Source organism: Lepisosteus platostomus, chromosome 13, assembly GCF_059453375.1.
Source record: "Lepisosteus platostomus isolate fLepPlt1 chromosome 13, fLepPlt1.hap1, whole genome shotgun sequence".
NCBI lineage: Eukaryota > Metazoa > Chordata > Actinopteri > Semionotiformes > Lepisosteidae > Lepisosteus > Lepisosteus platostomus.
The window spans coordinates 41,728,619-41,742,328 of record NC_142623.1 but is presented as its reverse complement, the minus strand read 5'-3'; the positions used below and the strand labels follow the sequence as shown (position 1 = coordinate 41,742,328).

At 50.4% G+C, this 13,710-nt stretch overlaps 2 protein-coding genes and 1 long non-coding RNA gene across 4 annotated transcripts in view; 1 reads left to right on the top strand and 2 right to left on the bottom strand.

Moving 5' to 3' along the window:
* The window catches only part of LOC148650663 (uncharacterized), a 190,830-nt gene that overhangs the window by 104,625 nt on the left and 72,495 nt on the right, over positions 1 to 13,710 (bottom strand). The gene's annotated exons all lie outside the window — the stretch shown is intronic.
* Positions 38 to 6,541, top strand: sil1 (SIL1 nucleotide exchange factor). 2 transcript variants are annotated; one of them, XM_088604701.1, is made up of 10 exons: positions 38 to 177; positions 732 to 932; positions 1,427 to 1,562; positions 1,963 to 2,071; positions 2,645 to 2,756; positions 2,994 to 3,182; positions 4,200 to 4,321; positions 4,707 to 4,803; positions 5,248 to 5,412; positions 5,789 to 6,541. In XM_088604701.1, exons 2-10 carry the CDS (start codon positions 849 to 851, stop codon positions 6,149 to 6,151), a joined length of 1,377 nt encoding a protein of 458 aa, XP_088460827.1. In that variant the 5' UTR covers positions 38 to 177; positions 732 to 848; the 3' UTR covers positions 6,152 to 6,541. The 2 variants fall into 2 exon arrangements, with proteins under 2 accessions (XP_088460827.1, XP_088460826.1); XM_088604700.1 differs by having other exon boundaries at positions 2,991 to 3,182.
* Positions 6,671 to 12,079, bottom strand: LOC148650666 (serine protease inhibitor Kazal-type 1-like). The gene is made up of 4 exons (XM_088604715.1): positions 11,859 to 12,079; positions 9,238 to 9,278; positions 8,008 to 8,117; positions 6,671 to 6,814 (listed from the first exon to the last, which is right to left on the bottom strand). The coding sequence occupies exons 1-4, from the start codon at positions 11,905 to 11,907 to the stop codon at positions 6,754 to 6,756; spliced, it is 261 nt and encodes an 86-aa protein (XP_088460841.1). The 5' UTR covers positions 11,908 to 12,079; the 3' UTR covers positions 6,671 to 6,753.

Below are 13,710 nucleotides of genomic sequence, written 5' to 3'. Positions count from 1 at the left end.
AATGCCAGTCCTAATTCTGACAGGCTAGTTGATTTTTTTAAAATAAAATTAATAGGTACAGAACCGGACGCACAAGAAAGCAGTAAGTCCTAAATAACAAGAAAATAGGAGCTTTACATCACCGCAATTTGTAAAGTCTTCGTTACACCTGGCGCTGCTCTCGAGAGACTTTAAAAGGTAAAAACATTTGTAACACTAAGACAGTGCTTAAAGTACTGACCGGCAGCAGATTTATGATTAGAACTTACTACCTTTGTTGTACAAATTCCAAATTAAGATAACAGTATATCGGATGATTTCAGAACTGATAAGACTCCTTAGAAATATAATTAACAACTGAAGACCAGCTAAATACTTGTGTTGTGTCGGTTTCTTGCGAAATGAAAATGAAATAACTAAACACCTAACTGCTTGACCGTATTTAAAAAATAATGACGAAATGTTTTGAAAGGAACCTTATATACTGCGAGAACACCTGGGCATACCAGGTGTGCAAACAGCAATGCAATGCCAAGTTTATGTATAGGATGTATATCTTTCATGCAAGGATGACTGTGCGTGGTGATGACGTTACAAACGCGCCCGGGTTACCTTTAACAAAATCCATTATGACAACTGAAAGAGTATTAAACACGCAAATTGAGAGGATCTCCAGTTAGGAGCGTTAGGAACCAATATCGCATTTCAAAATAGTATATATAAAAAAAAAAAAATTGTCCTGCTCGCTACAGCAAACTGCAGCGTTAACGCTGGCGCTGGGACATTCCGAGTCTCTGCAGTGACGCCGAGGCGCAGCGGCGACTCTGTCCCGGCCGGTACCCGACTCTTGGCCTCGTCTGGGTGTCAGAATGACGGGCTCCGGCGGCTGGAAGACAGCGTTTCTGCTCCTGTCTGTGCTGTGTGCTCACCTCGCCCAGGCTGACAGCGGTCAAGTATGTAAACCGCCCACTGTAGGTGGAGGAAGATGCAAGATGCTGGTTATAGTGTTCCTACTTACACCTAAGTTATGGACAGAGGCCACCGTTCTATAAATATCTGCAGAGTCCCACTACGGTCACATGAGCAGCTTTGCCATGGAGATAGAGTGAATGTACACACCACCAGGCTCACAACGGAGCAGCCACAAACCCAGGCTAACCTGGGGCCCTGTCCCACAGTTCTGTGTTGCTGCCTTTTCATATAGACGGGGCTCTGTTTAACTGTGATAGCGAAACACGTTTTATAGCTTTGAGATAATGTCCGTTAATGTTGTGGCTGGATCGACTGCAGGGCAGGTTTAGCCGCAGGTGTTCAGCTGCAGAATGTGACTTGTCGCATTCATCTCCGGGTCTCTCTTCCTGGATAAGAGCCCTTGTGTCTCGGCCGAGCTGCGGCTCTGTGATCGGCTCCCAGGCCTGTTTCCCAGCCGGCCTGTTTCCCTCGCTAGGCGCGCTCTGCCCTGACGGTGGTGGACAGCTCTGAGCCCAGCGACGAGGCAGAGGAGGCCCCGGTGGAGGAAGATGTTGACGAGGAAGATCTGGAGGTGTTCCAGCCCACAGACCAGTGGCAGTCCCTGCGGCCAGGTACTGACTTGGTTCTGGGCTCTGCTGCTGAAGCAGGGCTGGTCCTCACTGACCTCAAACCCTGTGTGTGTGGTCCAGGAAGAGGACCTTTTCCTTCTGCGTGCTGTCTGCAGTGTGGTGGCCAGAGGGAAGTGTGTGCTGCCTGTGTTTGTTGACTTCAGAAGCTTGTCTGTTGTTGGGAGAGAAGACTGCCTCTGTGCACCTGACAGCGGCTCTCTGAAAGCCTTGGTAACTTGGAGTTTTGCACCAATCCTACAAAGTATAGGGGAAAAAAAACCAAGGAGAAATGTAACAATCCACAGGGAATGGAGTTCTTTGGAAGCAGACTCTTCTGTTTGTGAAATGCAGGCCAGTTCCCACACTGTTTGCTCACGACGGGCCTGTGTGTCTGTGTCCCCAGGCCAGGCAGTTCCTGCAGGCTCTCACGTGCGTCTCAACCTGCAGACAGGGCAGAGAGAGGCCAAGGTGGACGACAGCAGTGGGCTCAAGTACTGGACGAATGGTCAGAGGTACCTGCCAGCACTAGCAACTTGATTCATTTGTCCATTTTTTTTTCTCTCTGCATTTCTTTTACTATTTTTGTTTTAATGAACGGAGTCTGTATTTCATTCTGCCAGTTTGCTGGTCAGCCTGATTAGAGAACTTTGCTCCACCTCTGCCTGGGGGACATGCCTGCTTTCCCAGAATGCTGTGCTGCTGGCCCATCCTATTCTCTTTGTGCTGTGAGACAGAGCCTTAGGCCTGAGACAGCTTGTTCTTGTAATCCCCTCTCCAGGAGGAGATTCTCAGGGCAGTCTCTTCCTGCCAGGCTCCCACATAGCTTGGCCAAATGTGTGCCCCACCTCCTTGGCGGTTTCAAACTCCAGCTGAGTGATGCCAAACCGAGATTTGAATCTGCAACCTGAAAGCTGTTTGGCCCAGCCCTCTTGCACTTCGGTCAAGAGCTCACGATTTTATTCCTTTTTTATGTGAATTTCAATGATTATACAGAGGTGTTGGGGCATCTCAGGGCAAAGTGAAGACATGCTCCATTGTTCCTCATAGGCACAGTCCTTAGAAGCACCTCTTCTCTCCTGTGCCAGGCAGGGCATGGTGAATACAGAGGCCCCATACTTCAGCACCCAGGAGCTCAAGAAAGCTCTGAAGAAGTTTAAGGAGGAGGGAGTGGAGCCCATCGACAAGGAGAGAGAGAAGGTGGGGCTCCGAAATGACTGTTTCTCATCATGGCTGCTTGGAAACCAAGCCTTAATCGTGCTTGGATGCAAGCAGGGGAATTGTTGGTTCCACATTTTGTGAGAGCACATGGAATAGTTAAGATGGCATATGTTCTGAACAGAGCACATGGAGGGGAGAGGATAAATAAACTGAAGGTTTCTCACTTCATCTTGATTTGAAAGAAATGATTGATTGTGTGTGTATGTGTGAGAGAAGGAAGAGGCAGCCGTGCGAGCTCAGTACCGCCCCCTGGAGGAGCTGAAGAGGGACATGGAGCAGATGAACATGATGGTGGAGACGGACTTCCAGGTGATGACCCGTCTGGTGCGCCAGTTCAACCGCTCGGAGGCCACGCTGGAGGAGAGGGTGGCCGCGCTGCTGGACCTGGAGTACCTGGTGCACCAGGTGAGTCCCGGGGGGCTAGTCTGAGACACCCCAGCACGCGGTCTGATGGCAGTGGGGAGGTCTTGTCCAGGAAGAGGCCGGAACGGATTCAGACGAAAGGAGGCCGTTCAGCCCAATTAGTGCAGTGGGAAGTTAGAAGCTCATCAGTCCCAAGAATCTGAAAGAAACCGGTGCATCGGCTTCGACAGTATGGTTGGATAGCTTGTTCCAGACTCACACAACGTTCTTGAATGTACGGTAGATGCACTTTCACCTAGTTTCCACTCACATCCTCATGTTCGTATTTCCCTGTTCGCTCTGAAGAGGTCTGCTGTGCTGACCTGTCTCTTCGACTGCTCTCTGGGCTGATGCCAGAGTGGTCTCTTGGTTTTTGATCTGTCTCAGCTCGAGCTGAAGAGGGAGTGTGTTGTCCAATTTCTTCCCCATAATTTCAGGTGGGATAATAAGGGATCCCACTGCACTACAGCTGACCTGTATGGTTGGACTGTAATAATTGTACATCGTGGAACAGTGGAATTAGATGCAAATACACATGGAATCACGAGTTGCATATTCTTGTGGATGACAGTACCCACCAGAGAGCATAGGGGTCCATCCAAGAAGATATATTTTCTAGCACTTGTTGCCAGCACTTGCCCATGTACTCATATGTATGAATCCCAAATTGCATTGCTTCATAGTGCACGTTTCAGAAGACACGGTCCTTTCAGTAGCTCAGCTGAACTAATAAGCTCCTTACATGCCCATGATCTGTCTACAGCAGCTGTCCTCTGCAGGACGGTAACAGATGTGGTTTAGTGCCACTTAGTTGGATATCTGCTTCAGTTTATGTCAGGTTTGTACTCTTGGGGGGCACTGCAGAATCTTTCCGGCTGAGCAAACATTCTGCAGCGCGTCCACATCCGTGTAATGGGTTATCGGGATCTTAGTGCCTGCTTATTCACAGTAAAGAGGTTCTAGGATTTTTTTTGGACATGTCCTCCTGGCTGAAGCTGTCCTCCGCCCGGGTCCCCGCAGGTGGACAATGCCCAGGACTTGGTGTCGATGGGCGGGATGCAGCTGGTGATCGACAGCCTGAACAGCTCCGCGGTGCAGCTGCAGGAGAGCGCCGCCTTCGTCCTGGGCTCTGCTGTATCCAGGTGTGACCATGAGACCATGATCCCCACAGAACACAGGGAGAGATCGTAGTCGCTAGGAAGCTAAAATAGTTGATTCATTTTTAAACACGGGTATCCGTACTGGTGGAAAGCTCTGAAAATGTCCCGTATGTTTATTTATGCTTTTAAGATCCACCAAACCCACTTAAATCTTTTAGCTCAGGTGTGTGTCCTTTAACCCTGTTCATTCTGATGTGCTGAATTACTTTCTTAGCCCAAGATGATGGTTTTTCTGTGTTGAAAAGCTGTGTGTGTTGGGGGGGGGGGTGAGAATGAGAAGCTCCCACAAGGGTAGGAACAGGAGCTGGTGTGTCTCGGGGGGCTCAGTGCCCATGGGGTTGACCCCTGTGCGGCTCTGTGTTCGCAGTAACCCCAGGGTTCAGGTGGAGGCCGTGGAGGGGGGCGCTCTGCATAAGCTGCTGCTGCTGTTGGCCACGGACCGGCCCCTGTCCGTCAAGAAGAAGGTAAGACACGCCCCCTGCAGGTGGCCTGCTCCCAGCATCCCCTGCAGCCCAGCCTGCGGAGCGACAGGCTGGACTCTGAAGAGTCTGCATTCCTGAGCCCCCTTTCATGTGCTCGGGGAAGAGCTGTGATTTCTATAGAAGGTGTTTATGTCTTGATGAATGACCTCTGCAGTCAGTATCAGCGCTGACAGACTTAATCTTAGACTTAATCATCAGTTTTCTCTCAAATCGTATGCAATCACTTTTTGTATTTGTGTGAACGTCTTATTGGCTGAAACCACTGTCCCTGTCCTGAGGGTACGAAACAACACCCTGCCGCCATTTTAAAGAGAAATTGCCCCATGGCAGCGCCGTCCCCTCCGGACAGTTTTTGAGGGGCCAGCCCAGCCCGGAGCTCGCTTGGTTCTGTCTGTCCCTGAACGCCGCCGTGCCGTGTGTTCGCAGGCGCTGTTCGCTGTGGCCGCGCTCCTGCGTCACTTCCCCTTCGCCCAGAGGCGCTTCCTGCTGCTGGGGGGCGTGCAGGTGCTGGGCGAGCTGTTCCGGGCGCCGGGGGGCGCGGCCCTGCGCGTGCGGGTCGTCACCTTGCTGTACGACATGATCGTGGAGAAGGTGAGGCGCAGAGCACCCCAACATCCAGATGTGGACCAGGTCCTGGGTGATGCAGATCAAGGCTGCTGTGGCTCCTTTTTATGGCTTCTCTGTTTCGTGCTTGGTGTTTATTACCTGCTTGTACCTGCATGGCATGTTCCTGAAAAGAAATGTTTACTTTCAGCACCGAAATGGGTCTCGGGACCAGTTTCCAGCCATGTTTCAGGAAAACCTGTTTGTATGAGCTGAGCAGTGTCTTTACAGCTGCGTACCCTCAGTTTTGTGAAATGTGTGCGTGCATAACAAACAGTGCCTGCAATGCTTTACACGGGGGGGAAGACTATTTTTCTGTAAAACTATAATTTTCTTTGCCCGGCTTCCTTTCTCTCCATCTCAGGAGCTGATCTCCCAGGCCGGCCTGGACCCTGTCCCGGACTCCTCTCACCAGGAGCGGCTGCGGCAGTACGCGCAGGTCTCTCTGCTGCCCCTGCTGGCTGAGCAGGGCTGGTGCGGCCTGGTCCCGGAGCTGCTGAGCTCCCCGGAGCACGACTGGCGCGAGAAGGCCCTGCGCACCCTGCTGGCCATGATGCCTCACTGCCGGGAGCTGTACCGCCGGGACCGCCGGCTGGCGCGCTCGCTGTCCGCCTTGCAGGAGCAGTACCAGCAGCTGGCCGAGGGCGAGCGCGGGCTGGGCGAGGAGGATGGCTACTTCGGGGAGATCCTGACCCTGCTGGACACGGTTCTGGGGGGAGTGCGGTGAGAGGGGGGCCCGTTCTCTCCTCTAGGGCGGCGCAAGCGAGGTGGCCGCCCTAACGCCCCGGATTGACAGCATGTGACTGCTACAGTAGGTGTGCACACACAGGTGTGGAGTGGTGCTGCATCTTTCACCCTCCCGCCCCCTGAATGCACCTGTCTGGCCAGAGCAGGGTGTAAGAACCCCGTAATAAACCCCCACTCTTCATACTCGCACTGTGTTGTATCGCTGCTCGTTCGGGATGCATCTTGGCCACCATTCCTCTTGTCCGTGCGGGTGACCATAACTTCACATCTGGAAGCCCAAAGAGCTGGACGAATCTGCATTTCCCTCCTTCCTTAATTATGGACACATCACATATTTATATTAAAGGCATTTCTGTAAGAGCGATAAAAATGTTGCTTATTGACTCAGGGGACCCCTGGACAGTCTCCTAAGGACCCGTGATGGAAAGATACCTTACGCAGGTATTCCTCCCCGTTATCCGGCGACAGTGGTGCTGTAATGAGACACAAGGACAGTGCGGCATGCTAAATTATTTTATTTGGAGCAGCTTCTGCAGCTAATTCCACGGCCTTGCTGATTGGGTGGGACTTCAGGCCCACTTCTCAGGCGGGGGGCACCCCACACTCCCCTTTGTATTGGATTTGGATGTTCGTGTTTCTGATCCTGCAAAGCAAGCACACGAGCAGAGTCCGGTCACTGAGGAAAGCCGATAGTGATCAAACGAGCCGCCTGTAGGAGGTCATTGGATAAAGTGTCAGATAAATCAGTGGGTTTTGCAGGATATTAGATTCCCCAGCTGACAAGTGTAGCGAAACAGTTTGTTTTTATTAATTTGATCCTTGCGGGCCTGTGCCTCTCTAAGCACATTTCATTTGGACAATACAAAATGTGTCATGATGGAATTAAAAAGAGCTGCTCGGTACGCTGAAATGTTTTATGTCATCCTCTCAGATTTGAAGCAAACTGTTCGAACTACTGTGTCTGAAAATGCTTGTTGCAAATTACAGGAATTATTCAAAGAGGACACCATACTGCCAAACAGAGTAAAGATCTCAATATTTAGCCCTCGGTTAAGAGTAGTGATCACAGCTGATCAACAGAGTTTGTGAGAATCTCCTGCCCTGTGCAATCTGACCAGCACATACAATCAGTGGGACACAGTGGGACCCCACACACTACAGGCTAGTGAGTTTTCAGAATCCTCATTGTTTACTCAGGGGCATGGTGTGCTGGCAAGTTAAATGTTTTGTAGGTGATTTATAGCAGCGAATTGGATTAAGGTGCTTTGTTTCATGCAGTCAAGGTGACCACCTGTTGCCCTATCGCCTTTTCCCACCCTAGTTGAACATTACTCGGTGCTCCATCTCCGACAGAGGTTTTCCCTTCTGAGTCTCCGGGAAAACTGTTTTCGGCAGTAGTCCACTATTTGCCCCTTTAAATTTGAAAGCCTGATCTTTGCCACAAGAGCGGCAGAGCGGGTCAGCTCACTGCTGCAGCCCTGGTATCGGCGCGGGTGACGCGTTTCCTCTGCGCTGTCTGCTTGCCGTTGGGCTTTCCTGCCCTGCGGGCCCTGCAGAGTGAGCGCTGTAGGAGCGGCTCTCTGGTCTCTCTGACACGCAGCGTGACCCCCAGGGAGCTGGGGATACGGACACACAAGCCCAGCGGCGCTCAAGAACCCCGGATTACTGGGCTAGAGTCCGTCCCGCCTGGAGCACGTTCAAATCTGCAAAGCCACTTTTCTTCGCTCCTGAAGGGCAGAGCTCTAGAGGGTGACTTGCTACGGGCAGGAGAACCAACGTGCCCAGGTCAAGGTCAGGCCCGACACACATGCCTGTGCGGGCGGCTCTCGGACTCACTTGTTCTCGGCGCAGAGCACGCACTCGGTGGCGTACGTCTTTCCATCACTGCCGCACACCGGGTCGAACTCCCGGGAGCACGCCGGCTCGGTGTACCTCTCGCACTGGGGCTGCGGGAGACACAGAGACGCGTCACGGGCCCTTGCACGGCGATCAGCCCTACTCAACGGCAACATTCAGCCCCCTCTGTGAGACCCCGAGGTGTTTGTGGATCCTCTGTTTCATGGTTGGCACCTTGTCCGCAGTGATGCCTTCTCCAGGTCACGCCTGTTGACATTAATCCGAACCCTGACCACAATACTCGCAGAATACCCCCTGCCCCTACCCTCCGTTTAGTATTTTGATCCTGCGAGGCTTGTAGAACCCAACATATGTGAGTGTTGGTCAGGGATTCTATCCTTTTAGAGTGCTTTTTTGTGTTTTGTATGTCTTTGCTGACAAAATCATACAAGTTAGACTATAGGCTATTGAGGACGGCACATAAATTAAATGAAATAAAAACTGGATAACATGGGCAATTAAAACTTACATGCTACAGTATTCAAGACGGATGGTGTTCTTTGACTTTTTTAAATACTACAGAATTGAAAAGTTGTCTCATGGTAGAAAAAGCAAAGAGTATTTAGTAAAGGTTTAAGATTTAAGCATTTGGCAGTGTTTTTGTTAGAGTAGTTTTGCAGGCTTTTGCACACTGACTGTATGATTTTGACTTCAATCCCCTCACAGCAAAGTGACTTTTTGGACTTTCCCGTCATTGTGCAGGAGAATCCATCAAGCTCTGGACTGCACACATGCTCGTGGGGAACAGCAGCTGGGTTTAGACCAGTGGGAGGCAGGCTAGTTTCACCCTGCTGGTGATGTGTGGTTGCAGTATTGCAGCTGCGATCCTGCTCAGAACGAGAGGCTCCGGATCAGACATCAGGGGTCTGTGCTTGTCTGAGGAGCCAGTGGTGTTGATTATAACTGAATCCCTCTAAGTCAGACTCCCAGCTAACAGAAACTTTTTTTTCATTTTGAATTTCAGTTTAACACCTACACAGTCTTGCTATGTAGGTGCTATGTACATGAAATGGCTCTTGTTTTACACCCCGATTCAGAGCACGACTGAACTACTAAAGGTATTTCAATCAATGCCACGGTGTGGCCAATACCCTCCTTTCAAAGGTGTATTTCACATTTACACTCCACTGTGCCTCGGGAAAGAAGCAGGGTGTCAGAACAGGTGCCCACCTCCTTCAGCTGTCCGGGCTGCTGCTCAGATGAGCCGAGTTCTGGAAGACACACATTTCAGAATGTTACAACCATGATGCTGAGCACAGCTGGCTCTTTCCCTCCTACCCAGAACGCAGTTCCACTGGAGACTGGCTTTAGCACATAAAGAAGGAAATGTGCAAGGTGTAATTAGACCAATCATCATCACATCACTTTCTTCATTTCTTATTAGATACGCAGAACTATCTTATTTTAATTTCCCTCCATGATGCATTTCTTGGAACTTGGAAGCGTACTGAATGTACGCTTGTATATTTGTATTTGCTAGTGCATTGCAAAATCACAACCACAGAAATAGTTTGTGTAACTTTGTGGTAAATAATAGAAATAGTTTGTGTTCACTTTTCCTACAGTACACTGTCCTGTTTTGCAATATGCTCTACCAACATTCTTTAACATTCTGCAGTGTTCTCTGCATCTAATTCACTTTATAGGCTTTGACACACATTTGGATCCACGAATAAATGATACGGGTGAATAAAAGCAAAACCAGTGACTTGCAGGCTGCCTCTCAGCAGCAGAGCTTTAAAGGAAGCAGAAAGATTGATACCCGTAAAGACCTTTTTCACGTGATCTGACCTATCTGGTTATTTTAATTTGGAGTACTACCACACCAGACCCAACTAGGGGACGGACATTTGTCACGCAGCCCTGGGGACAACTGGCCACCTTCTGGTGCTCTAACCCCACCAGCACACAGCAGCACTGACACGGTCACCAACGAGCTTCTGGAGCACCTGAGACGCTGGGCTTGACAGGACGTTCTGCTGACTGGACCGCCCATCCCCATTCCAGCAGAGCTCTCCACTGTTTTACCCCCCCGCTCCCCGGACGCGGAAGATGAGTCAGGTTAATGGCGTAGGTATCGACGGACCCATCGGAAAGGTGACTGACGGGGAGACGCAGGGAGACAGTGGCTGGGCTGCTGGCGGGCGTGCAGGTGGGAGGGCTGGAGAAGCACGCAGCAGGAACTGGGATCGCAGCAGTGAAAGGGAGCTCCCCAGGGGGAGCGAGGCACGCCCTCCGCGCGGATCACCTCTCGTGGTGAAACCCCTCAAGGCCTCTATTACCCCCCCCCCCTCTCCTCGTCTGGTTTCCGATTGTCTTTTTTCCCTCTCCACAGCTGGTGTATTGTACAGGGACGGGCAGCTGACAATGCCCCCTGTGAGAGGCTGCTGCCCGGCCTGCTCTCTCGTTTCCTGCCTGCTCCATTGTTCCCAGGCGCAGGGCTAACTGGGACAGGAGCCTCCCCGACCTCATTCCCACTGCTGCAGCGTGACAGCCTCTGAGCCGCAGCAGGGCGGCGGATCCTCCCCACGGTGCCTGCAATTCCCGAGAATTCCTGACAATTCCTGCCATTTCCGACAATTCCTGACAACGCCTGCAATTCCTGAGAATTCCTAACAATTCCCGCAGTTTCCAACAATTCCTGAAATTTCCCAACACTCCCTGCAACTCCTGTAATTCCTGACAATTCCCAAGACTAGCCAGGGAAGAATTGTCTGCCAGCCAACGTTCCCTCTGCGCGCACCCACAGGTTATGAAATCCGCGCAGGTAGGAAACCGAACTGCGCACAAAAAGATAAATTCCCCAGAACATATACTAATAATTATATAAACATGGCGGTCAATTGAAAAATGCTAAATTGACCACATGCGCCTGTCTGCGAGTGGGCCAACTTGGCTGTGTGCAATATTACTGCTACTCGATCACCGATATCTGTGCTCTCGTAGTTTTGAACCTCACTGCTCATGCTCGCTGAATCGCTGTCCCGGTCTTTTGGATCTCTATGCTTCTATGAGAATGGCTAAAATAATTTCAGGTGTACAACTTTACCTCCACTCAATTAAGTGCGCAGACGTTTTTGTCACTGGAGAAAAAAATTGCACAATTTTACATTTTTGTGCGCACAGGCCATTCCAAATCAGAGGGGACATTGCTGCCAGCCCCTCATTGATGAATCGGATTATTAGCTCAATGAGGGGGTCAGATGAAATCATTCAGACGCAGCTGGAAGGAGACTGAGCAGACGGAGTGTGCTCTGGGCACTGGAAGATGAAGGACTACTGACCAAGTGCTCGACCTTCGGGGAAACCACAAGGCAGGGAGTTGAGAGAGCTGGAAAACCAGAGCCCCAACCTCACTCTTCAACAGGGCTCCCCTCCCCTGTGGGCCCCAGCCTGTTTAACTTTGGATTCGTGGTGTAACTGAACCCTTCCTTCAGCCGCTCATTTGCCAACTGAACTGTTGTCCGGCGCTGAAATGGAAGACTTTGCATTCCTAAGCGCTTTGAAAACTGCAGCTCTTTCCCGGATGATGTACTCCGCGTGGTGTCCTGAGCCGGCGATCTGTTCAGAAAGAGCCAGGAACGCCGAAGGGAACTGGAACTGTGGCGGGCAGAGGAATTTCCGCGGAGGAAGGACAGTTCAGCCCGAGCAGGAGCCAGAGGAGAGAGGTAGGTGCACAGCATGAACCTGAACAGCGTGCAAAACTAAAAAAAAATAGATGCTCAAGGAAACAATTCGGGGGGGTGGTGGTGGGGGGGGGGGGGGGAGATAAGAGAGTAAAGAAGACTCACCGGTGAAGCAGATCAGCACAGAGGCGAGGAAGAGGAAGGTGAGCTTCATGGCGGCTCTGGTAGCTGTGTGTGTCTGCGTGCGACTGTGCAGGAGCTCGCTGTATCTCTCTCTGCCTTCAGAGCCAGCCTGCCTCGCCCGTCTAGTGGCAGACTGGCTCTGATCAACAGCAGCCTCGAGGTCACGTCACGCTCAGACAAAGCGCACAGTGTAGAAGGGCATGGGAGCTTCTGGATTGCTCCAATAAATAAACTGCTGGTTCCCAGGTGTTACCGAGTTACTGGCTGGAACAAATAAAAAGCACCCCTCACTGTTTTTTTCTTCCCAGACGCCCTATTGTTACTTCTGGGTTTTTCATCTTTACCTAAGTGGATGTTTTTACATTTCTTCAGTGCCTTTTTTCAATATTCTTCTTTGCTCACGTTCACCACACGGAGATGTTTCGCATTTCTCAGAGTGGGTTACCTGAGAGAAAGTAAGTGCCATGTTGTGGCACGTCCATACAGGACACCTGAACTGTTCTCTGTCCTCGTTGGGTCTGGACCAGCGGCCAGCTTGGAAACACGAACCGCGCTCTTTAATACACTGCAGCGCCCAGGAGGTGGAGCCATCGAGCAGTCTGTCGAGATCTAACATAACCACGGTGCCTTACGCCGGTTACCCGGACTGGACAGTGTTGAATAAACAGCATCACGACGAAATTGCGACGATAGTTCTCGAATAGTGAAAAGGTTGTCAGTAATAAAATAAACATTAGCCGCCCGAGTCGGTTTTCAGTATCTATATGCCTGTATATTTATCGAGACGGTTTTGCCCATTCGTACTGAACATTTTCCTTGAATTTACCCCCCAAAACACACACTCGTCGGAGGTCACCGCGGATAGCGGTAAGGGGACCGGGTGGACGTGACTCTGCGTGGGACGCCTGTCCACGGCTAGAATAACCCTCCAGCAATGCTGGTCCCCCCTCCCCACTAACACAACTGGGGCAACTGGGGCAACTGGTTTGTGCTGCACCACACCAGCACTGCCTTACGGACCCCAGCATGTGTCCAGCGCCACTTAATCAGGAATCACTTAAACCTGCTGGTGTGTCTTTGTTTTTTTTTTTGCACTGTTTCTGCTTCATGTGTAACGGGAAACCTACACGCAAACGAGGGGGAGTACATCTCCAGGGTGCACCCAAAAGCTCCCCGTTGATCCTAGACTCCACACCCCATCGTTACCATGTGTTATATTTTCAGCAACTGCCGTATTTGGTTTGGTACGGCAGGGAGGAGTTTAGTCATTTTTTGTTACTAAGTGCCATATAGGGAGAACGGAAGTAACATCCGCCGGAAGTGACGTATGTTTAGAACGTGTTGGTTGTGCCGAAATCCTTCGGCTTTGTCTAGATTAAATAATAATAAAGAAAGACATGTTCTGGGTCATTTCTGTACATATCGCCAAGGAAATACAATTATACCATTTGCGGGGTGTACGGAGACTATAAACTCGGACTTAATCCGATTTGAACTTTGAGATTTGAGAATTATCTAAAATGATTATCAGAATTACCACCGACCATGAGAAAACAGTATGGAAACTGTATTAAAGCATTAATGGTTGTTCAGTATTACAATTCCAAGAGTATCGACTAAAAAAAGTTACCTTAAAGCTACTTGCTTCATCCGCTAACCACGTGATAAAGTTGTATCTCGGCATCAAATGCCCTTATTCGAGTTCAAAGAGATACCAATGCCATTTAGTCGAGCTAGCTCGTATTAATTCGCTCCTTCATAAGTGCATTTTGGATTTTTGTCTGTCCAAGAGCCACACAAATTTTATGTTGTCTAAATGGAAAAAGGTATATTG